General features: G+C 46.8%; 2 protein-coding genes across 5 annotated transcripts in view; both read right to left on the bottom strand.

The window, feature by feature from the left end:
• Positions 1-26,167, bottom strand: part of LOC134983948 (zinc finger protein 420-like) — a 183,567-nt gene that overhangs the window by 20,670 nt on the left and 136,730 nt on the right. The gene's annotated exons all lie outside the window — the stretch shown is intronic.
• On the bottom strand, positions 227-9,119 carry LOC134983995 (uncharacterized). Its single transcript, XM_063949654.1, has 6 exons — positions 8,944-9,119; positions 8,374-8,562; positions 7,841-7,964; positions 7,639-7,724; positions 7,427-7,538; positions 227-396 (listed from the first exon to the last, which is right to left on the bottom strand). Exons 1-6 carry the CDS (start codon positions 9,082-9,084, stop codon positions 227-229), a joined length of 822 nt encoding a protein of 273 aa, XP_063805724.1. The 5' UTR covers positions 9,085-9,119.

Raw genomic sequence — 26,167 nt, 5'->3', positions numbered from 1 at the left:
TCTTTAACCCTTCATTGGTCAAATGACTTGTGTACTTGCTGTATGACCCACGTTCTCCTGAGATACAGCTCATGGACCTTTAGAATATTCTGGTATAATTCAAAATTCATTGTCACATCAATGATGGCAAGTGATCCTGGGTCAGATGCAGCAAAACAGGCCCAAACCATGATACCACCAGCACCACCGTGTTTATGAGGTGTTTATGCTGGAATGCAGTGTTCTCCTATCTCCAAACATAACACTTCTCATTTAAGCCAAAGAGCTCTATTGTGGAATCATCTGTCCACAAAACATTGTTCCAATAGCCTTCTGGATTGTGCAGGTGATCTTTAACAAACTGCAGATGGGCAGCAATGTTTCTTTTTGGAGAGCAGCTGATTTCTGTTTGCAATCCTGCCATGCACACAGAATTGTTGTTAAGTGGTCTCATTAACATTAGCTAATGTGAGAAAGGCCTTCAGTTGCTTAGCGGTTACCATGGGTTCCTTTGTGACCTTGTAAACTTTTAGACGCCTTGCTCTTGGCGTAATCTTTGTTGGTCGACCACTCTTGGGGAGGGTAATAATGGTCTGGAATTTCCTCCATTTGTATTCAATCTGACTGTTGATTGGTGGAGTCCAAACTCTTTAGAGATGGATTTGTAACCTTTTCCAGCCTGATGAGCATCAACAACTCTTCTTCTGAGGTCCTCAGAAATCTCCTTTGTTCATGGCATGATAGACTTCCTCAAACGTGTTGTGAACAACCGACTGATAGATCCCTGTTCTTTTAAAAAGACAGGTTGTCCACGCACACCTGATTGTCATCCCATAAATTGGAAATACCTTACTCTAATTTCACTTTCAAAATATCTGCTAAGCCTAAAGGTTCACATACTTTTGCCACTCACAGATACGTGATATTGGATAATTTTCCTCAAAAAAAAAAAAATATAAAAAAATGAGCACGTCTATTTTTTTTGTCTCGTGTGTGATTTGGTTCTCTTTATCTTCTTTTAGGACTTGTGTGAAAATCTGAGGTCGTTTTAGGCCAAATTTCAGCAGAAATATAGAAAATGCTGAAGGGTTCACAAACTTTCAAGAACCACTGTATGTCTTCTATCTGTATGTCGGACATTTCAACTAAACACATTTTGAAAAAAAAAAAAAAAAAAAAAACACGTTATCCTTACATTATAATACATATAATTTATAGTAGTCCATGGACTTAAACTCTTGCAGTGCTGGTGGTACTGGGAATTTCCTCTCCCGGACCACGTGTTCTGCAATTCACACACATTGCCACTGGTGCAGCCCTGTAGCTTCTATGCCCGATTTTACACCGTACAGCACTGAGGGACAAAGCAGCAGGAAGCAATGTGGGGCTGTGGTGAAACATATAAATACGTTTTTTTTAACATTTAATTTTACATTTTAGTTATTTATACATGACGCCTAGTGCCGACACTGCCCATAATGGCACCACCCCAGAGGGCGTACCATTCTGAGACCATGCCCACCATCATGGCTATGTGGAACAGGGTCCCAGCCACAGTAAGAAAGTATTAGAAGCCAAGGAGCATGTAGGTTCCAGCTAGATCTGTGGATAAGAAGCCTCCACTCTCCTGAAACTAAGGGGTTATATTTACTGAAGTGCGGGTTTTAGATTCTAATTGTCTTCTAGAAGGTGCTAGATAAATAAGGAGAATGTGATTGGTCGCTATGGAAAACATCCCAACTTCTGCAGACCCACACATTAGTAAATATACCCCTTAGCATTACCAAACATACTCCTAAGCATGATCACTTTTCTGGACAGTAAGACAATGGGATTAATGTATCAAGAAGTAAAAAATAGGATTTCAATTATCTACCGGTAAATCCTTTTCTCGTAGTCCATAAGGGATATTGGGGAGACTTAATACGATGGGGTATAGACGTGGTCCAAAGGATCCGGTGCACTTTATATTTCTTCACTAGGTGTGCTGGCTCCTCCCCTCTATGCCTCCTCCTACAGGCAGTTATAGGTAAAATAGTGCCTGAAGGAGAAAGGACATATACGAGAGAAGGAAACATGATAACAAAGAGTGGTAAGATTTATATACCAGCACACCACGACCATATAACAACCGGCAATGGCCGGCAACAACAACATCTGAACAGGTAACCACATAACGAGAACCTGCAGAAAAGTCAACGCACTGAGGCAGGCGTCCAATATCCCTTATGGACTACGAGAAAAGGATTTACTGGTAGGTAATTCAAATCCTATTTTCTCTAGCATCCATAAGGGATATTGGGGAATCTAGTACGATGGGAACGTACCAGAATGGGCAGGAACGTGTGGAGACTGCTTCAGCACCGCCTGCCCAAACTGGGTATACTCTTTGGCCAGGGCATCAAACTTGTAGAACTTAACAAATGTTTTCTTCCCCGACCAGGTAGCTGCTCAGCACAGTTGCAAGGCTGAGACTACACTTAGGAACAGGTAAAGCTGCCGACACATGGGCCTGTTGGATAGTAAGCCTAATCCAACGAGCAATGGACTGCTTCGAAGCAGGACAACCCTTTTTCTGGGCATCCTAGAGCACGAACAAAGGATCCGTCTTTCTGATCCGAGCCGTTCGCTTGCTATAGATCTTCAAAGCTCGTCCATCATCTAAAGCCTCCAGAGGAGGAGAAGAGTCAGAATTTGAAGGAACCACAATAGGTTGATTCGGTGAAACGCGGAGACAACCTTCGGCAGGAACTGCTGTCCTGTACAGAGCTCCACTCTGTCCTCGTAAAAGTCCAAGTAGGGACTCTTACACGATAAGGCCCCCAATTCTGAGACACTTTGAGCAGAAGCCAGAGCCAATAACATCACAGTCTTCCACGTGAGGTACTTGTCTTCAACCGTCATCAGAGGTTCAAACCAGAAGGACTGTAGAAATTCCAACACTACATTCAAATCCCAGGGTGCCGTAGGCGGCACAAAAGGAGGTTGGATGTGGAGTACCCCTTGCAAGAAGGTCTGAACTTCTGACAACATTGTCAATTTCTTCTGGAAGAAAATGAAGAGATCCGAAGTCTGCACCTTAAATGGAACCCAGGCATAAGCCCTTATCCACATCAGCCTGCAGGAAACATAAGAAAAGTCCCAAGTGGAACTCTGCAGGTGGATATGTGTGTTTCTCGCACCAAGAGACATATCTCTTCCAGATATGATGATAATGTTTTGACGTCACAGGTTTCCTGGCCTGAACCATGGTAGCAATAACCTTTTTGGAAAGGCCCTAGGATGTTCCGCTCAACCTCCCTGCCGTCAATTGAAGACGTCGTAAGTCCGGGTAGATGAACGGTCCCTGTTGAAGAAGATCTCTTCTTAGTGGGAGAGGCCAAGGGTCTTCGACGGACATGTCCAGAAGATTTACGTACCACGCCCTCTGAGCCCAAACAGAAGTGCCTGGACTCCTTAATTCCCGATTCGCTTTAGCACCCTTGGGAGCAACGGAATCGGGGGAACCAGGTAGACCAGCCGGTAAGGCCAAGGTGACGTCAGTGCATCCACTGTCCTCGCCTGAGGGTTCCTTGTTCGTGAGCAATACCAGTGAAGCTTCTTGTTGAGTCGAGAAGCCATCATGTCTATTTGCGGGCAGCCCCACCGGTTGATGACCTGATGGAACACCTGCTGGTGAAGTCCTCACTCCCCCAGGTGGAGATCGTGACGACTTAAGAAATCCGCTTCCCAGTTTACCACACCCGGAATGAAGATTGCCGACATTGCTCTTGCATTTCTATCTTCCCAGGGGAGTATGTTTGACACTTCTCGCATGCAGGCTCTGCTTTTTGTCCCTCCTTGCCGATTGATGTACGCCACGGCTGTGGCGTTGGCCGACTGTACTTAGATCGCGTGATCCCTGAGCAGAGGAGAGGCCTTAAGCAGAGCTTTCTAGATCAACGGAAGTTCCAGAAAGTTGCGGCTTTTCATGGGCTGACCACCTGCCATGGAACTGCGCCCCTTGGGTGACAGCTCCCCATCCACTTAGACTAGCATCTGTCGTAAGGAGGGTCCAATCTTGGATCCCAAAACTCCGGCCCTCCAGTAGATTGGAGGACTGCAAGCCACCACAAGAGGGAAATCCTGGCCTGAGGTGACAGCCGAATCATCCGGTGCATCTGTAGATGTGATCCGGACCACTTGCTCAGGAGATCCAACTGAAATGTTCTGGCACGGAACCTCCCATATTGGATCGCCTCGTATGAGGCGACCATCTTTCCCAACAATCTTATGCAAAGATGGATGAACACTCGAGTAGGTCAGAGCACCATGCAGACCATCTCCTGAAGTGTTCTCGCCTTGTCCCCTGGTACCTTCTAGGCCACAGTATCCAGCAACATCCCCAGGAACAGGAGCCTTTGAGTTGGCTCCAGGTGGGACTTCTGTAAGTTGAGGATCCACCCATGGTGTGACAGAAGGTGGATAGTGCGGTCGATATGGAGCAATAAAAGCTCCCTATATCTTGCTTTTACCAGAAGATCGTGAAGGTAAGGGACAACATTGACCCCCTGGACCATTATCTCCGCCATCACCTTTACGATTAACCTCGGAGCTGTGGACAGGTCAAAGGGCAGGGCCTGGAACTGGTAGTGATCGTCCAGCAGGGCAAACCTCAGGTACGGTTGTGAGGTGGTCAAATCGGAATATGAAGGTAAGCATCCTTGATGTCCAAGGAGACCATGAATTCCTGTTCCTCCAGGCCCGCAATCACTGCTCGCAAGGATTCCATTTTGAACTTGAAAACCTTCAGGTAAGGATTCAAGAACTTCAGATTCAAAATGGGCCTTACCAAACCATCCTGTTTTGGTACCACAAACAGGTTGGAGTAATAACCCTTGCCTCGTTGTGGTATTGGTACTGGAACAATGACGTAGGACTGGACCAACTTTTGGATGGCCTGTTGTAACATAACCTGCATAGCCATCAAAGCTGATAAGCTTGATTTGAAAAATCGTTGGGGAGGAGCACCGTCGAACTCCAGCTTGTAGCCCTAAGAAATGAGATCTCTGACCCAGGTATACTGGCAGGAAGCCTACCAGACGCGGCTGAAGTGACGCAGTCGAGCTCCCACCTCGAGATCCCCTCGGGGTGGGTGGGCACCGTCATGCTGAGGTCTTAGTGGAAGCAGAACTGGTGGTCTGTTCCTGAGAGCTGGTGCTTGCAGGTTTTCTTGACTTACATCTGGTGCCTCTATTCGTATTTGAGGCACCTCTGGCCTTAGAACGAAATCTGTAAGACCGAAATGACTGCATAGACAGCCCCGTGCAGGAGCGTCTCGCCGGCGGGGCCACAGAGGGGAGAAACGTGGATTTCCCAGCCGTATCTTTGGAAATCCACGCATCCAACTCAACCCCAAAGAGCCATTCCCACCGAAAAGAGGAGGGAATTCACACTGCGTTTTGATTCTGCATCCGCAATCCAATGACGCAACCACAAAGCCCTGCACGCCGACATTGCCATGGCAGAAGTACTAGCATTAATATTTCCCATCTCCTTGAGCGAGTTACACAGGACGCGTGTAGTGTCCTGAATGTGCTTGAGGAGAGTCACCATAGTGACCGGCACATAACTCTGGAGAGGCCTTCCTGAATCTGAGTAACCCACATATGAATGACATGGGTCATCCAGCTATGACCGGCCTCTGTGATACACCTGCTGCCACGTAAATAGATTTTAGCGTAGTCTGTATTTTCCGGTTCCCAGGATCCTTCATGGTAAAGGAGCCCGGGACAGGCAGCACCGCCTTTTTAGACAGTCGAGAGACTGATACCTCAACCCCTGGGGCTTCCACCCAAAACTTCCTGCCTTCAGGAGGAAATGGGAAAGTGCGCAGCGTCCTCTAGAGGGAGCTTTAACACGTCCCGTATAGCCAAAATTAGGGGTTCAATACCCCGAGCAGAATTGGAATCCCCACTAATGGGATCCAAGTCTTCCAATCTTCCTGTATATCCTCATCTGTATCAGAGAGTAGAGCAGGTAAACCACGCTTTTGTGGACCTGCATGAGAGAGAGCGGGGCTGTGTAACATCTGCCCTAGCAGCTAAGTCTGCAACAGCTTGTTGTAGTAGCCGAGTTTTATGTACATTAGCAGTGAGCTGGGATGACATATCAGACATCATAGTTTGAAGAGACTCTAGCCAGTGGGGCACTGGACCCTCTCCCACAGCCCCTTCACTGATTTGTGAAGATTGGCTGCATTGTTCACAAAGAAACAGAATCAGATGACAATAGAGAGAATCTGGTGTGACATACACGGCATAGTTTGTGTTTACCCAAGATTCACAGTAAGCACAGTAGAGGGGAGGAGCCAGCACAGCCAGTGAAGAAATTTAAAGTGCATCGGCTCTTTTGGACCCCGTCTATACCCCATCGTACTAGATTCCCCAATATCCCTTATGGATGCTAGAGAAAGAGTGGAGATGTGGACCACGAGAAAAGTTGCCCCTAGCAACCAATCAGCTTTGAGGTAGCATTTATATAGCATCACATATATATGTATAACATACATTAGTGCTGGTATACGACTTGTCTCAGACGCAAATCAGAAAAGTATTTCATATACAGATATTATTACTCTTATTGCAAAGGGAGGACAATATGTAATGTCAGGAGGATCTTGGGATATGTGACACCACATCTCTTTCCACTATTCAGAGAATGAATGGCTACAATGTTTCAAAGGTCAGAAAGATGTTACACCTAGTGTTGTATACCAAACACCAGAGAGTGTGGGGAGGAGACTGGTCAGATCTCTGGGCTGGTAACACACAGTGACATGATGTGAGGAGGAGAGCAGGAGTATAATAGGTTCTGATGGCTCCTGATGTATGAGATACACCAGAGAGTGTGTGGAGGAGACTGGTCAGATCTCTGGGCTGGTAACACACAGTGACATGATGTGAGGAGGAGAGCAGGAGTATAATAGGTTCTGATGGCTCCTGATGTATGAGATACACCAGAGAGTGTGTGGAGGAGACTGGTCAGATCTCTGGGCTGGTAACACACAGTGACATGATGTGAGGAGGAGAGCAGGAGTATAATAGGTTCTGATGGCTCCTGATGTATGAGATACACCAGAGTGTGTGGGGAGGAGACTGGTCAGATCTCTGGGCTGGTAACACACAGTTACATGATGTGAGAGGGAGAGTAGGAGTATAATAGGGGCTGATGGCTCCTGATGTATGAGATACACCAGAGAGTGTGTGGAGGAGACTGGTCAGATCTCTGGGCTTGTAACACACAGTGACATGATGTGAGGGGGAGAGCAGGAGTATAATAGGGGCTGATGGCTCCCGACTCCAATGGGCAGATACTTTGCCCTTATTAGTCTGTACTAACAGTAGATGGTGGAGAATAACAGATTGCTGTAGTGACTGAACAAGGAGAATATGTGATTATTACTCACCTGTGCTGATATCTGTAGGGATTTCCTCCTCCTTACACTGCTGATCACCCATCACATGTGTCTGCTCTTCTACTTTTATATCTTCTACTTTAACATCAATAAGATCTTCACCCTAAATAACATAAAAATATCAGTGTTCAATATTCAAACACCTTCAGTACAGATCCTTAAGTGTATATTCATCTGTATTTCAGTATTGTGTGAGACCCTACCCGTCTCTCCTGTGGGACACTGTGATTCTCCTCTGTATGGTCCTGGGAATAAAGAGGACCTGGGGTATTCCTGTTACTGGACCCATCTGTAGGAGACGCACAGTGACTGAGTACATTGTATATATGTGATTATCAGATGATGTGTATCTAGGTGGTCCCATAGCTGCTCTCTCCATTACACTACACGACAGTCTCCTCTTACCCAGTGATGTGAGGGGCCGGTGATTCTCCATCGTCACGTCCTTGTACAGACCCCTGTGTTCCTCTATATACTCCCACTCCTCCATGGAGAAATAGACAGTGACATCCTCACACCTTATAGGAACCTGACACACACAATGATACAGTCATTACCCAGACACATTCCCCGGTGTTACTGTATAATGTCCCATTCCCAGCAGTCACCTCTCCAGTCATCACCCAGATACATCCCCTGGTGTTACTGTATAATGTCCCATTCCCAGCAGTCACCTCTCCAGTCATCACCCAGACACATCCCCTGGTGTTACTGTATAATGTCACATTCCCAGCAGTCACCTCTCCAGTCATCACCCAGTCACATCCCCCGGTGTTACTGTATAATGTCCCATTCCCAGCAGTCACCTCTCCAGTCATCACCCAGACACATCCCCTGATGTTACTGTATAATGTCCCATTCTCAGCAGTCACCTCTCCAGTCATCACCCAGACACATCCCCTGGTGTTACTGTATAATGTCCCATTCCCAGCAGTCACCTCTCCAGTCAGCAGCTGAATGATCTTGTTGGTGAGATCCAGGATCTTCTGGTGATTGTGCCTCTCATGTATCAGTGAGTGAGCTAGAGGCACCGTGATGGGGCTCTGGGTCCTCCCCAGTCCTGACACACGGTGATGGCTGCTGGGTGTCTCACACTCTCCAGATGTTCCCTTCACTACTGTGTGATCCTGTGTACAACATTCATTAAATTCTACCATGTGAACAGTAGATGCTTACATACATGTACCGTGTCATTATTACTAATAAAACCTGCTGAATTAGAAGAAAGCGAAATCTGCATATTGGGCTGATGTATCAGATAGTAAGGAGTAAATTGATTTTGCACATTCTGGTCAGTTCAGGGTCACCGACAAGACTCAGAGATTAAAAAAATATTCATATAAAGTTTGATTGGAGAAATAAATAATGAAAAGAAAACATCACATGTAAATAGAATCTATAATCGCCTCCTTCACTATTTTATCACCAATGTCCTATGTACCTATAATCTGCAGGCCTCTGCTGTCATGTATGAGACAAGAGGACATGACATTCCCAGAAACCCTCACCTCTCCAGTCAGCAGACAGATGATGTCCAGGAAGAGATTTATTATCCTCTCAGTCATATCCATCTTCAATGCCTGGTGATTCTCCATCATCACGTCCTTGTACAGGCCCCTGTGTTCCTCTATATACTCCCACTCCTCCATGGAGAGATAGACAGTGACATCCTCACACCTTATAGGAACCTGACACACACAATGATACAGTCATCACCCAGACACATCCCCTGATGTTACTGTATAATGTACCATTCCCAGCAGTCACCTCTCCAGTCATCACCCAGACACATCCCCTGGTGTTACTGTATAATGTCCCATTCCCAGCAGTCACCTCTCCGGTCATCACCCAGACACATCCCCTGGTGTTACTGTATAATGCCCCATTCCCAGCAGTCACCTCTCCAGTCATCACCCAGACACATCCCCCGGTGTTACTGTATAATGCCCCATTCCCAGCAGTCACCTCTCCAGTCATCACCCAGACACATCCCCTGGTGTTACTGTATAATGCCCCATTCCCAGCAGTCACCTCTCCAGTCATCACCCAGACACATCCCCTGGTGTTACTGTATAAAGTCCCATTCCCAGCAGTCACCTCTCCAGTCAGCAGCTGAATGATCTTGTTGGTGAGTTCTAGTATCTTCTGGTCACTGTGCCTCTCATGTGTCAGTGAGCGAGGTGGAGGCACCGTGATGGGGCTCTGGGTCCTGCTCAGTCCTCCTGACACACAAGGATGGCTACTGGGTGTCCCACACTTCCCAGATGTCTTCCTCACTACTGTGTGATCCTATGTATTGAGAGAGCCATCAATAAAACTGAATGGAAAACGACATCTATATCTCATGCCTAAAGCTGGCGTCATTATAACCAACAGTATGTTAAAAGTAAAACCTGGTAAAAGAATGCAAAAGGACCATGTCACCGCTCTCCACAACTGCTCCAGTGGGGTACCATGGCAAACCAGCCAAGAGGCCACGATCATACAAGTCGAATGAGCCCAGAGGGACGTCGGACAGGCGCATCGGGAGATAGATATGCCTGACGAATAGTGGCAGTAATCCACTGAGCAATAGATCCTTTGGAGGCTAGTCAGCCACAATTGGGAGCTACCACAAGGATCAAAAGTAAAAATTGAAAGCAAGATCTCTTGGTTCAAATGGAAAGCACCTTAGGTAAAAAGAGGTCTTCGTCCGTAACACCACCCTATCAGAATTAAGGATAAGTAAGGGAGGCTTAGAAGACAGGGCCACCAATTCCAATATCCTCACAGAAAAGGCAATACCTAGGAGGAAAACCACCTTCAAGGTAAAGTAGCAGAATTTCACTATCTCAAGAGGCTCAAAAAGGAGGTGAAGAGTCTCCATAACTAAAATTTAAATTCCATGAAGGGATAGGAAGAATGTATGACGGGAGTATATGAAGGACCTCTTAAAGGAAAGCTTGCACAGCCGGAATGAAAGTCATCTTTGGAAAAGGACTGAAAGTGCAGACACTTGTCACTGTCACTCTCTCTCACCTCCCCAGTTATGTCCCTGTGTTAGACACTCCCAGATCTCACCTCCCCAGTCAGGTCCCTGTGTTAGTAATACGAATATGAGTGATGTCACTGTGACACTCCCGGGATGAGCATTTGTATTCACACTGAAAGTATTACGCTTTTCCTGGACAATGCGGCAATAATTCAGTGAGACGCCCAGTCATGGAGCGCTATTAACAGCTTGTCCACACTGAAATAATCAGTAACAATTAAAGTGGGCACAACTCTACTGTGACAAAATACAACATGGATACATTTGTATATAAATTGGCTTGTGTGGGCAACATAGTGTAGAGTTCAGAGAACAGAGGATTGTTGAACCATATCTGCGCAGCTAACTCTAATCAATTGATATCTTCATAAGTTTATGAGCAGTTGTATCCACACTGACAGCACGAGATTGATACTAAGAATCTGCCTTCTTGGGACAGTCATTATTAAAAATTAAGACTGCAAGAGAACTGATTTATATACATCCTAATTAACTTTGTATGTGAACACAAAGGCTGATATTACAGCGAATAATAGAGTTTAAATATATTAATTTTGTGACTGACAGTATAGTTATCGACATTTTGAATCACAAATGAAGTAAATATCAGGAGTGTTCATTGACATCCCGGTACTATATATTTTAATTCTTTTTTCTTTTCTTTATATCTATCTTTTAATATTTCACCTTTTTAGCTTCAATAGATGGGGATTTATTAATTGCATATATCTAATAAAAGTTATGTTTTATAATTGACCATTACATTAGAGTGTTGTTTTAGGTGGGGAATAATTAATCAATTCATAATCTAACTAATATATATATATATATATATATTGTGAATGGTCATGGTGACTGAGGCCACGGACCATGGACCCCCTCACCACAGAAGCAGGCGGCACTCCACGGATTTGATGGTGAAAAATTTTTTTATGAAGCAAAATACATGACAAGTCCAACGTTTCAACACCGCAATGGGTATTTTTGTCAAGGACACATGGTTTGCACCATGTGTCCTTGACAAAAACACCCATCGCGGTGTTGAAACGTTGGACTTGTCATGTATTTTGCTTCATAAAATTTTTTTTCACCATCAAATCCGTGGAGTGCCGCCTGCTTCTGTGGTGAGGGGGTCCATGGTCCGTGGCCTCAGTCACCACGAACATTCACACCGTGTATGCATCTGAGGAGGGCACCCCGGTCTGTATCCACGTTGCTCCTGAGTGCCAACTATTTCTACTATATATATATATTTATTTATTAATTAAAGATATATTTGATATTGATTGCGAAACTCTAATCGCCGTTGAGCACAATAATGCTACCACCTTTCCTCTGGTAGCACGCGCCCATACATGGCTACAATTTCTTTTGGGTTGACATTGTGAATGGGATGTAACCGTCGAATTGAACTTGCGCGGGAACGTTTGTCTGTCTGTCTGCCCCTCACCTTTCCCGTCAGCAGCTGGATGACCTCCACAGTGAGGTTTAATATCCTTTCAGTCACATGACTCCTGTCCTTGTCCATCCTCCGTGACATCATTTACGTGACTTCTAGTAAAGGGTCTCCGGTTCCTCACAGCTAAATGGTCTAAGAATAAATGTAATAATTAAAATAAATATCAGAGAGAGTTTACAAGTACCATAGTCATACAGCAACTCTGTATTACTATCTGCATAATTCATTCTTCTAGTCTCACACATTAAGATTCCTTATAGAGCTCTGGGGGAGATTCATTCAGGCTTAAGGTCTGAATACGGACACAGACCAGTCTGAAACTTAATTCCAAATTGGAACTTTTAAAAAAATAAATCCCATCTCTTTGACCGACTCGCAGTCATCCGCATTGTCAGATCTGGAGCTGCGACTCCCTCCCGTCATAGCTGCCTGAGATGTGACTGGAGTGCGGCCGGAGGTGTTACTTCCCTGACAGTGCAGAAAACACTAATGATCGCAGCACAATGGAAATGTATTGAAGTTAATGGCCGGACTGTGCAGCTAATGAGGCCCCAGGTGGCTTCCGGCATCTGACCTGCTCCATAAAACAGACGCAAACTATATAAATATAATCTTATCTCCAAACATATAGATAAAAGTGCCCATCCCCAATTGTTCATCCCAGAGACAATGTGGTGTGTAAAGTGTGCTGATAAGCAGTGCTCCTGCTGTGTTCATATATACGGAAAAATGGGGGCGCTATTCCCATTTGCCACCAATTGAGCGCCATCATTAGCAGCTTCACATGACCCGGTTCCCATCACTCTGGGGGCGTGTCCAGCGTTCTCCGAGCTGCTGAGCTGCCACCGGACCCTTCCAGCACTGTTTAGGTGACGTGCACATTTCCTCCCCCAACCTTCCCTCTCCGCAGGATGCTGGCGTTAGTAGGTTGGATGGTGGAGTAGTGCCCGAGAAGAGGGAAGAGGAGGGGGGGGGGGGGGAATTGGCTGTTGACCCTTTGACCCGAATGGCCTTTTGACCTAAGTACACCAGAGTACATTGCATCCGGGAAGTATTCACAGCGCTTCACTTTTTCCACCTTTTGTTATGTTACAGCCTTATTCCAAAATTGAACAAATTCTTTTCTCTCGAAATTCTACACAATACCCCATAATGACAACATGAAAAAAGTTTGAGATTTTTGCAAATTTATTACAAATAAAAAAACTAAGAAATCACATGTACATAAGTATTCACAGCCTTTGCCATGAAGCTCAAAAAGGAGATTTATGGTAGACTTAACATTGTTAAAGCTCTTTCTGCGAGGTACACTGGATTCCACAGGGAAAACATTGGGTGTAGAGTGGACCCAGAGAAGCACCAACAAGCTAAAGCTTTAGGCTGTCCCAGGAAGTATTGGGGGGGGGGGGGGGGGACGGGACTCCTCTATAACCCCACCTCCAGGCACTGTGAGCTCAGTTTTATTAACCAGTCCAATGCAGGAGAAGGTAAAAGAAAAGGTAGATGTTAGTCACACGACAGGAGAAGGTACCAGCAGCTAATGCCATACAAACCCATAGAAGCTAGGTGCGTCAGGGTGGTCGCCCAGTGGAACCCAGTGTACCTCACAGAAAGATTTAACAATGGTTAGTCTACCATAAATCCCCTTTTCTGCAGCAGGGAACACTGTGTTCCACAGGGAAAACGTTGGGTGATATCCTAAAGCAGTTCCTCAAGGGAGGGGACGCGCCTTAGCGGGTATGAGAACCCGGCGTCCAAAGGAAGCATCCTGGGAGGCGGAAGTATCAAAGGCATAGAACCTTATGAACGTGTTCACTGAGGACCACGTAGCCACCTTGCACAATTGTTCCGTGGATGTGCCACGGTGTTCCGCCTACGAAGGTCCACCAGACCGAGTAGAATGGGCTTTAATGTCAACAGGAGCTGGGAGTCCAGCATGCGCATACGCTTGTGCAATCACCATTCTAATCCATCTGGCCAAGGTTTGCTTATTCGCAGGCCAGCCACGTTTGTGGGAACCATATAGTACGAAAAGGTTATCTGACCTCCTAATAGAGGCAGTCCTCTCTACATAAACACGGACAGCCCTTACCACATCCGTAGACCGCTCTTTGGGAGACAAGTCAGAAGAGATAAAGGCCGGAACAACAAGCTCTTGGTTAAGGTGATATGATGACACCACCTTAGGTAAATAACCAGGGAGAGTTCTAAGAACTACCCGGTTATGATGAAATATCAGACAGGCGCTTTGTCCTGTCGTCCACCCTAAGTCCAACACCCTTCTAGCAGAGCCAAAAGCCAGTAGAAACAGGACCTTGGTCGTGAGCCATTTTAGGTCCACCATCTCAAGAGGTTCAAATGGAGACTCTTGCAGCGCTTTCAGAACAATAGACAGATCCCATGGAGCCACAGAAGGGACAATGGGAGGCTGAATTCTTAACACACCCTGAGTGAATGTATGAACTTCAGGAATAGATGCAATCTTTTTCTGAAACCAAACAGTGTTAGGGTCTCCTGCCCTGTGCTGCCACGTCGTCAAGGCAACCGGGAGACAAATGCTAGCAGAGTAACCTGAGCGCAGCTGATACTCCGGTTCGGGTCTTTTGCTGTGCAGTGGTTACAGGCTCTGTGCACGGCAGGGGATCCGGTGCTGGTTTTTGTGCTCACAGTCTGTGAGGTCTGAGTGGGGCGTGGACAGCACCTGCTATATAAGGCCTCTTCTCAGGTTAAGCAGATGCTGAATCTTTGTTGGTTAGTCAGTTCCTGAAAGTTAGCCAGTACTGTGTAGCTTTGTATTTGTTGTTGCTTACTGCAAATAGGCCTGGGGATTTGGTACTACACTCTGCCAATCCAGACCTAGCAGTAAGACTGGAGTCAGTCGTTTAACTTGCTGGGGTTCTTTTGCTACTCTGTGAACTTAGCAAGTTTGCGGCTGTATTCTCAGATTTGCCTGCTTAAATCCTGTCTCACTGTGCAAGGTGTTCAGGTGTCAGTTTAGTGGCAGTAAGATGAACCTGTGCACTGCAAGTGAGGATTAGGATTGTGGAGACTCTCCTTGTGTCTATCATTCCATCTTTGACCAAGGAGTTTACTGCCACACCCGTTGGTAACCCTTTAGGGTTTTGCTGTTGTCCTTAGCAACAGCATTTCGGGTTCTCTACGTATTAAAACACAACATCTTGCTTTTTCCATCTGAGCATTACTAATACTAGGGAGACACCCAGTTTTTTAGCCTCTGGGCTTCTCTGTTCACTTTGTGTTTATTTTGTTACCCTATCACCTTCTGTGTACGTAATGTCATATTCCCCAGTCTGTCTGAGTTCATTTGTTTTGCATCCCTATCCGTTCAAACACCAGTACATTCCTGCAGGCACTGGTGTGCATAACAGCTCAGACACCAGTACATTCCTGCAGGCACTGGTGTGCATAACAAACAGACAACAAGGTAGATAAATGAACCTTGAGGGAGGCCAGATGAAGGCCTAAACCCAGGTCTTGTTGTAGAAAAGCCAAGATTCTAGAAGTTTTGAATCTGTAGGCATCAAAATTCTTATCAGCACACCAGGTGAAGTAAGAATTCCAAAATATAAAAAGTACTAAATTGCGCTATGAACGGGATTTTTTTAGCAGCTCAGTTCAAGGTTTTCATATAGTGTAAAAGTAAAAAAGCGCTTGATATGTGTAAATATGTGTATGCGCAAAACCTGTGAAAAAAGAAAGATTAGTAAAAAATGTTTACAGCCCTTTTTGGACTATTTGGGACTGGATTGCAGTTCAGCCAAAAAGAAGATCAGGATAACTATCTACCCCTATCAAAATAATCAGTCCGTAAGTTGTAAATGACTGATATTTATATTAGGAGTATCTTAACCCTGTTCGTTCTTGCTTCTTAGCAGCGGTCCCGACACCCATGGTACAAGGTGTTGTTGTTAGGTAGGCGGCTGATGTCTAGCCGCTCTTTGATCAGCGGCTGGCGGACTTGATTGGCGGCTAGCTGGCTGCTAGTTCCCCGTCCAAGCGGCTGGCGGCTTTAATTAGCGGCTAGCTGGCTGCTAGTTCCCCGTCCAAGCGGCTGGCGGCTTTAATTAGCGGCTGGCTGGCTGCTGGTTCCCCGTCCGTGTTCCACAGTCTGATTTTGCAAATTCGGTGCACAGTAGGGGTTCCTTAGTGTATAACCCAACGCGTTTCAGGCATAAGCCCTTCATCTAGGATAACTGATGGACTTCCTCAATCCCTTTTTATAGGATAAAAAAAACTTTATTAAAAAACGGAAATTCAATTAAAACAGGCGGTTACCATGTGTCCTGATTTTTTGTTAGGAGTGAAAAAGCAGAAAGCTGTCCATAAAATTACTTTTTTCTTTCGATGTTTATCTGGTTTTGCGCAATTCTAATAAGGTGATATGTATATAATATATTTATACTAATTTATAAAAAGGCATTAAGTTCTAGGTCAATGTATAAACCCTTGGGAGTTAACGTATCCATGAAATAAATCCATTTGGTTTCTTTTTGTCTCAAAATTTGTGAAATGTCGCCTCCTCTCCAATTATTTTCCACCCTTTGTATGCCCATACATTTTAACTTTGAAGCATCTTTAGTATGACAGTCTAAAAAATGTTTGGACACACTGTGGGTCTCCAAGCCTTTTTTAGTATTTAGTATGTGCTCAGATATGCGAATCTTCAATTTTCTTTTAGTCTGTCCTATGTATCGGTGTCCACAAGGGCACTCTAACATGTAGATTACCTTTTCGGTGTCACAAGTAATTCTACCTTTTACATCAAATTCTTTTTTTGTGACATTGGATTTGAATTTCTTTATGGGCTGTACTGATGTTTGCTTGGTTGTCTTACATGCTACACATTTTAAGCAAAAGAAACTTCCCTGATTTTCCTTTAATTTGGTGTCTTCAGATGGTAAATAACTTCTAACCAGACTCTGTTTTAGATTCTGTGCCTTTTTATATATGATCTGTGGTTTATCTTTGATCAGTGGTTTTAACTTGGTATCCAGTTGTAAAATATCTCCACGTTCCTGCATCCGGAGATCCACCTTGACGCAGAGAGAGGTCAGTTCGTCCAACGAATCCGGGAGTTCCCTAGTGACCAGCTCATCCTTCAGGCGATCAGAGAGACCGTTCCAGAAAGCAGCTCTCAGGGCGTCATTATTCCAGCGAAGTTCAGAAGCAATGGTCTGAAAATGAACCACGTACTGGCCCACGGATCGGGAGCCCTGACGGATGCGTAGCAAGTCAGAAGAGGCCGTGGTCATCCTGCCGGGCTCGTCGAAAATTCTTCGGAAGGACGTGATGAACTCAGTGTAATTGGAAACCAATGAATCAGATCGTTCCCATAGTGGAGACACCCAATCCAATGCAGAACCTTCAAGCAAAGAAATAATATATGCCACCTTGGACCTGTCTGTGGGAAAATTATGTGCGAGTAGCTCAAAATGAACTTCGCATTGGTTTAAGAAACCTCGACAATTTTTGGGATTCCCATTATAATGGGAAGGGGTAGAGAGTTGAAGGTGCGGACTGATACCAGCCAATGGTTGAACATTGCTGGGGGCGGCAACTGGTGCGGCTACGGGAATCAGGGCCGGAATTACAGAAGCTAAGGATGCTTGAATCTGATCCAGACGACCGGACAACTCCTGGAGGTACTGCATCACTTAGCCCTGTGCTGCTTCCTGACTTTGCACGCGGGAAGCCAAGTTCTGGATGGCACTTCAGTCCGTGTTCCGATCCCCCGGGTCCATGAGGCCTGAGTATACTATCACTGACCTGGTTTGGAGGTGTTGTGGACTCGGGGTTTCTTCCGGTGACCGGGAAGAGGAACCGCAACTGGGACGCAGCAGAGACGGCCGAATATAGGTTTTCCTCATGCAGGATTTGGTCGGCAGACAGGAGGCACGTGTGGACGCTGGAGGTCTTCTGAAAGACAGAACTTGAAAAGGCGTTGATGAATCGGTGAAGAGTATCAGATGCTGGAGACACCAACCGCGCTTGAGAGCACTGGGTGCTTGGAGGCACCGAGGTGCTTGTAGGCGCTGAAGTGCTTGGAGGCACGGAGGTGCTTGGAGGCACGGAGGTCACAGCTTCTGTAGCAGAATAGATGATACTCAGGCGCCGGAGCTCTGCCCGGCGTCTGAATTTGAACTTCCCGCCAGCGTCTGATTGGAGAAGCGCTTGATGACGTCACCCGCACCTTCAGTGAACGCCGGGCGTATCCGTGACGTTCACACTATGAGCGCTGGACGGAGCGCCGGGAGCCGGGGACCGCCAGCGAGGACGGCTGCCCGGAGATCCAGCGCCCCCGGAGAGGCAATTACGGCGGCGGCATGACAGTCTGGGCGTTGAGGAAGTAGAAGAGGACGCTCTGTCGACAGACCCTGCAGGTTTTAGAACCAATGCCGTCTAGGCCACGCTGGAGCGACTAGAATTAGTATTCCTCCTTCTTGCTTGAACTTCCGCAGGACACTCGGCGGGAGTGACACTGGAGGGAACACGTATGGCAGCCGAAAGTTCCATGGAATGGCTAGTGCGTCCACTAACGCTGCTCGAGGATCCCTGTTCCTTGATCCCAAGACCGGAACTTTGTGATTGTGTCGAGACACCATCAGGTCTATGTCGGGTAGGCCCCACCTGTCCACTAGGAGTTGAAAGACTTCCGAATGAAGACTCCACTCTCCAGCATGTACGTTCTGGCGACTGAGGAAGTCCACTACCCAGTTTAGGACGATCGGTATGAAAACTGACTATATTGCTGGCAGATGGCGTTCCACCCAACAAAGGATCTTTGACACTACCAACATTGCCATGCGGCTTCAAATGCCGCCTTGATGGTTTTTGTATGCCACCGTGGTGGCGTTGTCGGACCGTACTTGAACAGGTTGTTCTGTAGTAGAGGTGGGGCGAGGGTTAATGCATTGAACACCGCCAGCAACTCCAGAATGTTTATCGAAAGGAGTGATTCTTCTCTGGTCCAGCAACCCTGGAAATAGTGTTGCTCCAACACCGCACCCCATCCCCGCAGGCTGGTATCTGTTGTCAACAGGACCCAGTTGGGGATCCAGAAGGGATGACCCCTGGTCAGTTGCTGATCCTGGATCCACTAGGTCAGTGATATCCGAACCTCCGGAGTCAAAGTGATCATGTGAGTCCTGATCCGATGAGGTAGGCCATCCCACTTGGAAAGGATTAACCTCTGCAGAGGACGTGAATTAAATGGGGTGTACTCCACCATGTCGAATGTCGACACCATTAGGCCAAGCACTTGCATCACAGAGTGTAACGACACTCTGTAGCAGGTAAGGAAGTATCTTATCCTGTCCTGACGTTTCAGGACTTTCTCCAGAGACAAGAACAGACATTGACTTTGTGTGTCCAGGAGTCCTCCCAGGTGCACCATGCTCTGAGCTGGGACCAGCGAGGATTTCTTCCAATTGATCAGCCACCCGTGGGCTTGTAGGAAGCTTACTATCAGTTGTAGATGACTGAGGAGGACATCGTGGGAGTTTGCCAGGATCAGCAGGGTCATCTAGATATGGCAGGATCCTGATTCCCTGACGACGGAGATGCGCCGTCATTACGGCCATGACCTTGGTGAAAATCTGACGAGCTGTAGCCAGTCCAAATGGCAGAGCCTGGAACTGATAGTGTAAATTGCCAATAGCAAACCGCAGATATTGCTGATGTGACTTGGCAATAGGTATATGCAGGTACACATACTCTCACAAACTTGTTTAGTGATTTGAGGTTGAGGATAGGCCGGAAGGACCAATTCGGGTTCGGTATTAGAAACAGGGTCAAGTCGTTACCACTGCCTCTCTGGGACAGAGGTACCGGCACTACCACTCCTGTATCCAGGAGAGAACTCACAACTTGCTGCAAAGCTTGCGCCTGTAACTGATCCCAGGGGATGACAGTGGCGCAAAAATGGTGAGGGGGGACGCCTCTTAAACGAGACTACATACCCGTGAGAGACAACTCCTCGCACCCATGCGTCTGAAGTGGTCTTTAACCAGACCTGGGTGAACTGCAGAAGTCAGCCTCCCACCCAGGGGGAAGCCCGCCCCGTCAGGTGGCAGGCTTGTCTTGTTTAGACGCAGGCTGACGGGGCGCTCAGGACTGCTTTGTCTTGAGCTAAGTGGTTATGCCTGACCTTTTGCTTTCCCTTGAGGCCGAAAGGAACGAAAAGTGGTACCTTCTGCCTTCTGTGCAGAAGAATTAGTATTTGTGAGGAAGGCAGTCTTAGCAACCGCCAGTTCAGACCCAATTTTATTTAGGTCTTCTCCAACTAAAATGTCTCCCTTAAAAAGGGAGTACCTCCAAAGGTCTTTTTGGAGTTCAGGTCCACCTTCCATGACCTTAAACACAGAATACGGCTAGCCAGGACAGACGTAGTCGACACCTTGACCGCCAACGCACCCGCCTCAGAGGACGCCTCCTGTAATAGGTGGCGCTGTAATGTGAGACAGGTATTGTCTGGCACTGACAGATATATCGTCGGGCAGCTCATCCTCTATTGCCTGAACCCATGCTTCAAAACCTTTAGCAGCCCAAGGCGGCAATAGTGGGTCTACGTACAGCACCTGTAAGGGAGCAAATAGGATTTCAGGCATCCCTCCACACACTTATCTTTCGTTTCTTTCAGAGAAGTGACAGTAGTGACAGGCAGAGTGGATGACACCACTAGGCGGGTGACATGAAAATACACCGGCGGTGAATTTTCCCCACTTGTTACATAACTCTGCAGGGGGAGGATAGCGAGTCAAGGCCCGCTTAGAGAGAGAGGGAACTTTTTTTCCCTGGATTAGCCCAGGGTTCCTGCCGGATGTCCACCAAATTGTAAGAACGGAGTAATAGATCTTTAACCACCTTCTGCCTCTTAAACAAATCAGTTTTCTTAGTGACAGTAGTGGATTCCTCATCATCATCAGTGTTTTGTAGGACTTGCTTAATAGCAACCACTAGAGCAGGAACATCAATCTGCAGTTCAGAGTCCTTGTCAGAAAAACTGATTCAGTGTCTGACAGGACAGTACCCTCCTCTTCAGATGAAACATCTGAGAGATTCGTGGATTCAGAGGAAGAAGCAGCCCGCTTAGATGACCCAGAGACACGGGAGTGACCTGAGGTAGATTAACCGCAACTGGTTAGACCAGAGGTTCTCAATCTCGGTCCTCGGGAGCCCACACAGTGCATGTTTTGCAGGTAACCCAGCAGGTGCACAGGTGTATTAATTACTCACCGACACATTTTAAAAGGTCCACAGGTGGAGCTAATTATTTCACTTGCGATTCTGTAAAGAGACCTGCAAAACATGCACTGTGTGGGCCCCCGAGGACCGAGTTTGAGAACCTCTGGGTTAGACAAACCATCCGCTCAAGGCGGATTCATCACAGGGACAATTTGAGGCTGTAATGGCACAGGTGGTCCCATAGGGGGCGTCAAGCTTTCCACTAGAGTACCCAGTAGGTTTGAGAACGTAGCCCAGTATGGCTCCTGATTGGGTACAGGAGCTACGGACTGACTGAGGAAAGTATGACAGAGTAAACAGACCATCATACACAGATTCCCCGCTCAGGTAAATCTGTGGAGCATACTCTGCACGATGCAGGAGCGCCCCAGATTTCCCGCTCTTTCTGTAAGACATTGTACACAAATGCAACACAGAGCGATTTAGTAAGATGAAACCAGACAGAGTAGAATACCTGCCAATAAATCCGTTAGTATGTGACGGAGTCCCAAGTACACAACACCTGTGATTAATTCCGGTATTATGTGACTGAATACACAGTAGATCACCCGTAAAAGGTAAATACTGTGACGCAGTATATAAATGACCCTGACGCATCTAGTCCTTAGGGAAAGTGAAACCTCACAGCAGATACAGGCACACACAGTCACAGTGACAATGCAGATAATTATCAGTTATGACAATAAAACTGCACTGGACTAGTATACAATACTATATTTTATATATATATATATATATATATATATATATATATATATAATAAGATTTTACTTACCGATAAATCTATTTCTCGGAGTCCGTAGTGGATGCTGGGGTTCCTGAAAGGACCATGGGGAATAGCGGCTCCGCAGGAGACAGGGCACAAAAAGTAAAGCTTTTCCGATCAGGTGGTGTGCACTGGCTCCTCCCCCTATGACCCTCCTCCAGACTCCAGTTAGGTACTGTGCCCGGACGAGCGTACACAATAAGGGAGGATTTTGAATCCCGGGTAAGACTCATACCAGCCACACCAATCACACCGTACAACTTGTGATCTAAACCCAGTTAACAGTATGATAACAGCGGAGCCTCTGAAAGATGGCTTCCTTCAACAATAACCCGAATTAGTTAACAATAACTATGTACAATTTATGCAGATAATCCGCACTTGGGATGGGCGCCCAGCATCCACTACGGACTCCGAGAAATAGATTTATCGGTAAGTAAAATCTTATTTTCTCTATCGTCCTAGTGGATGCTGGGGTTCCTGAAAGGACCATGGGGATTATACCAAAGCTCCCAAACGGGCGGGAGAGTGCGGATGACTCTGCAGCACCGAATGAGAGAACTCCAGGTCCTCCTTAGCCAGAGTATCAAATTTGTAAAATTTTACAAACGTGTTCTCCCCTGACCACGTAGCTGCTCGGCAAAGTTGTAATGCCGAGACCCCTCGGGCAGCCGCCCAAGATGAGCCCACCTTCCTTGTGGAGTGGGCCTTTACAGATTTAGGCTGTGGCAGGCCTGCCACAGAATGTGCAAGTTGGATTGTGCTACAGATCCAACGAGCAATCGTCTGCTTAGACGCAGGAGCACCCATCTTGTTGGGTGCATACAATATAAACAACGAGTCAGATTTTCTGACTCCAGCTGTCCTTGCAATATATATTTTTAATGCTCTGACAACGTCCAGTAACTTGGAGTCCTCCAAGTCACTTGTAGCCGCAGGCACTACAATAGGCTGGTTCAGATGAAATGCTGACACCACCTTAGGGAGAAAATGCGGACGAGTCCGCAGTTCTGCCCTGTCCGAATGGAAAATCAGATATGGGCTTTTGTAAGATAAAGCTGCCAATTCTGACACTCTCCTGGCAGAAGCCAGGGCTAGAAGCATGGTCACTTTCCATGTGAGATATTTCAAATCCACCTTTTTTAGTGGTTCAAACCAATGAGATTTTAGGAAGTCCAAAACCACATTTAGATCCCACGGTGCCACTGGAGGCACCACAGGAGGCTGTATATGCAGCACTCCCTTAACAAAGGTCTGGACTTCAGGGACTGAAGCCAATTCTTTTTGAAAGAAAATCGACAGGGCCGAAATTTGAACCTTAATAGATCCCAATTTGAGACCCATTAACAATCCTGATTGCAGGAAATGTAGGAATCGACCCAGTTGAAATTCCTCCGTCGGAGCACTCCGATCTTCGCACCACGCAACATATTTTCGCCAAATTCGGTGATAATGTTGCACGGTTACTTCCTTCCTTGCTTTAATCAAAGTAGGAATGACTTCTTCCGGCATGCCTTTTTCCTTTAGGATCCGGCGTTCAACCGCCATGCCGTCAAACGCAGCCGCGGTAAGTCTTGAAACAGACAGGGACCCTGCTGAAGCAAGTCCCTCCTTAGAGGTAGAGGCCACGGATCTTCCGTGATCATCTCTTGAAGTTCCGGGTACCAAGTCCTCCTTGGCCAATCCGGAACCACTAGTATCGTTTTTACGCCTCTTTGCCGTATAATTCTCAATACTTTTGGTATGAGAGGCAGAGGAGGAAACACATACACCGACTGGTACACCCAAGGCGTTACCAGCGCGTCCACAGCTATTGCCTGCGGATCTCTTGACCTGGCGCAATACCTGTCCAGTTTTTTGTTGAGGCAAGACGCCATCATGTCCACCATTGGTCTTTCCCAACGGGTTACCAGCATGTGGAAGACTTCTGGATGAAGTCCCCACTCTCCCGGGTGAAGATCGTGTCTGCTGAGGAAGTCTGCTTCCCAGTTGTCCACTCCCGGGATGAACACTGCTGACAGTGCTATCACATGATTCTCTGCCCAGCGAAGAATCCTTGCAGCTTCTGCCATTGCCCTCCTGCTTCTTGTGCCGCCCTGTCTGTTCACATGGGCGACTGCCGTGATGTTGTCCGACTGGATCAATACCGGTTTTCCCTGAAGCAGAGGTTCTGCCTGGTTTAGAGCATTGTATATTGCTCTTAGTTCCAGAATGTTTATGTGAAGAGACGTTTCCAGGCTCGTCCATACTCCCTGGAAGTTTCTTCCTTGTGTGACTGCTCCCCAGCCTCTCAGGCTGGCGTCCGTGGTCACCAGGATCCAATCCTGTATGCCGAATCTGCGGCCCTCCAATAGATGAGCACTCTGCAACCACCACAGAAGAGACACCCTTGTCCTTGGAGACAGGGTTATCCGTAGGTGCATCTGAAGATGCGACCCTGACCATTTGTCCAACAGATCCCTTTGGAAAATTCTTGCGTGGAATCTGCCGAATGGAATCGCTTCGTAAGAAGCCACCATTTTTCCCAGGACTCTTGTGCATTGATGTACAGACACCTTTCCTGGTTTTAGGAGGTTCCTGACAAGCTCGGATAACTCCTTGGCTTTTTCCTCCGGGAGAAAAACCTTTTTCTGAACCGTGTCCAGAATCATCCCTAGGAACAGCAGACGAGTTGTCGGCATTAACTGGGATTTTGGAATATTCAGAATCCACCCGTGCTGTTTTAGCACTTCTTGAGACAGTGCTAATCCCATCTCTAGCTGTTCTCTGGACCTCGCCCTTATTAGGAGATCGTCCAAGTATGGGATAATTAATACGCCTTTTCTTCGAAGAAGAATCATCATCTCGGCCATTACCTTTGTAAAGATCCGAGGTGCCGTGGACAATCCGAACGGCAGCGTCTGAAACTGATAGTGACAGTTTTGTACAACGAACCTGAGGTACCCCTGGTGTGAGGGGTAAATTGGAACGTGGAGATACGCATCCTTGATGTCCAAGGATACCATAAAGTCCCCCTCTTCCAGGTTCGCTATCACTGCTCTGAGTGACTCCATTTTGAACTTGAACTTCTTTATGTACAGGTTCAAGGACTTCAGATTTAGAATAGGCCTTACCGAGCCATCCGGCTTCGGTACCACAAAAAGAGTGGAATAATACCCCTTCCCTTGTTGCAGAAGAGGTACCTTGACTATCACCTGCTGAGAGTACAGCTTGTGAATGGCTTCCAACACCGTCTCCCTTTCGGAGGGGGACGTTGGTAAAGCAGACTTCAGGAAACGGCGAGGTGGATCTGTCTCTAATTCCAACCTGTATCCCTGAGATATTATCTGCAGGATCCAGGGATCTACTTGCGAGTGAGCCCACTGCGCACTGTAATTTTTGAGACGACCGCCCACCGTCCCCGAGTCCGCTTGAGAAGCCCCAGCGTCATGCTGAGGCTTTTGTAGAAGCCGGGGAAGGCTTCTGATCCTGGGAAGGAGCTGCGTGTTGCTGTCTCTTCCCTCGACCTTTGCCTCGTGGCAAATATGAATAGCCCTTTGCTCTCTTATTTTTAAAGGAACGAAAGGGCTGCGGTTGAAAAGTCGGTGCCTTTTTCTGTTGGGGAGTGACTTGAGGTAGAAAGGTGGATTTCCCGGCCGTAGCCGTGGCCACCAAATCTGATAGACCGACTCCAAATAACTCCTCCCCCTTATACGGCAAAACTTCCATATGCCGTTTTGAATCCGCATCGCCTGTCCACTGTCGCGTCCATAAAGCTCTTCTGGCCGAAATGGACATGGCACTTACCCGTGATGCCAGTGTGCATATATCCCTCTGTGCATCACGCATATAAAGAAATGCATCCTTTATTTGTTCTAACGACAGTAAAATATTGTCCCTGTCCAGGGTATCAATATTTTCAATCAGGGACTCTGACCAAACTACCCCCGCACTGCCCATCCAGGCAGTTGCTACAGCTGGTCGTAGTATAACACCTGCATGTGTGTATATACTTTTTTGGATATTTTCCATCCTCCTATCTGATGGATCTTTAAGTGCGGCCGTCTCAGGAGAGGGTAACGCCACTTGTTTAGATAAGCGTGTTAGCGCCTTGTCCACCCTAGGAGGTGTTTCCCAGCGCTCCCTAACCTCTGGCGGGAAAGGGTATAATGCCAATAATTTCTTTGAAATTATCAGCTTTTTATCAGGGGCAACCCACGCTTCATTACACAC

This window comes from Pseudophryne corroboree (assembly GCF_028390025.1).
Source record: "Pseudophryne corroboree isolate aPseCor3 chromosome 3 unlocalized genomic scaffold, aPseCor3.hap2 SUPER_3_unloc_3, whole genome shotgun sequence".
Classification (NCBI taxonomy): domain Eukaryota; kingdom Metazoa; phylum Chordata; class Amphibia; order Anura; family Myobatrachidae; genus Pseudophryne; species Pseudophryne corroboree.
The sequence above is the reverse complement of the archived record's forward strand: the minus strand, read 5'-3'. Positions and strand labels throughout refer to the sequence as shown.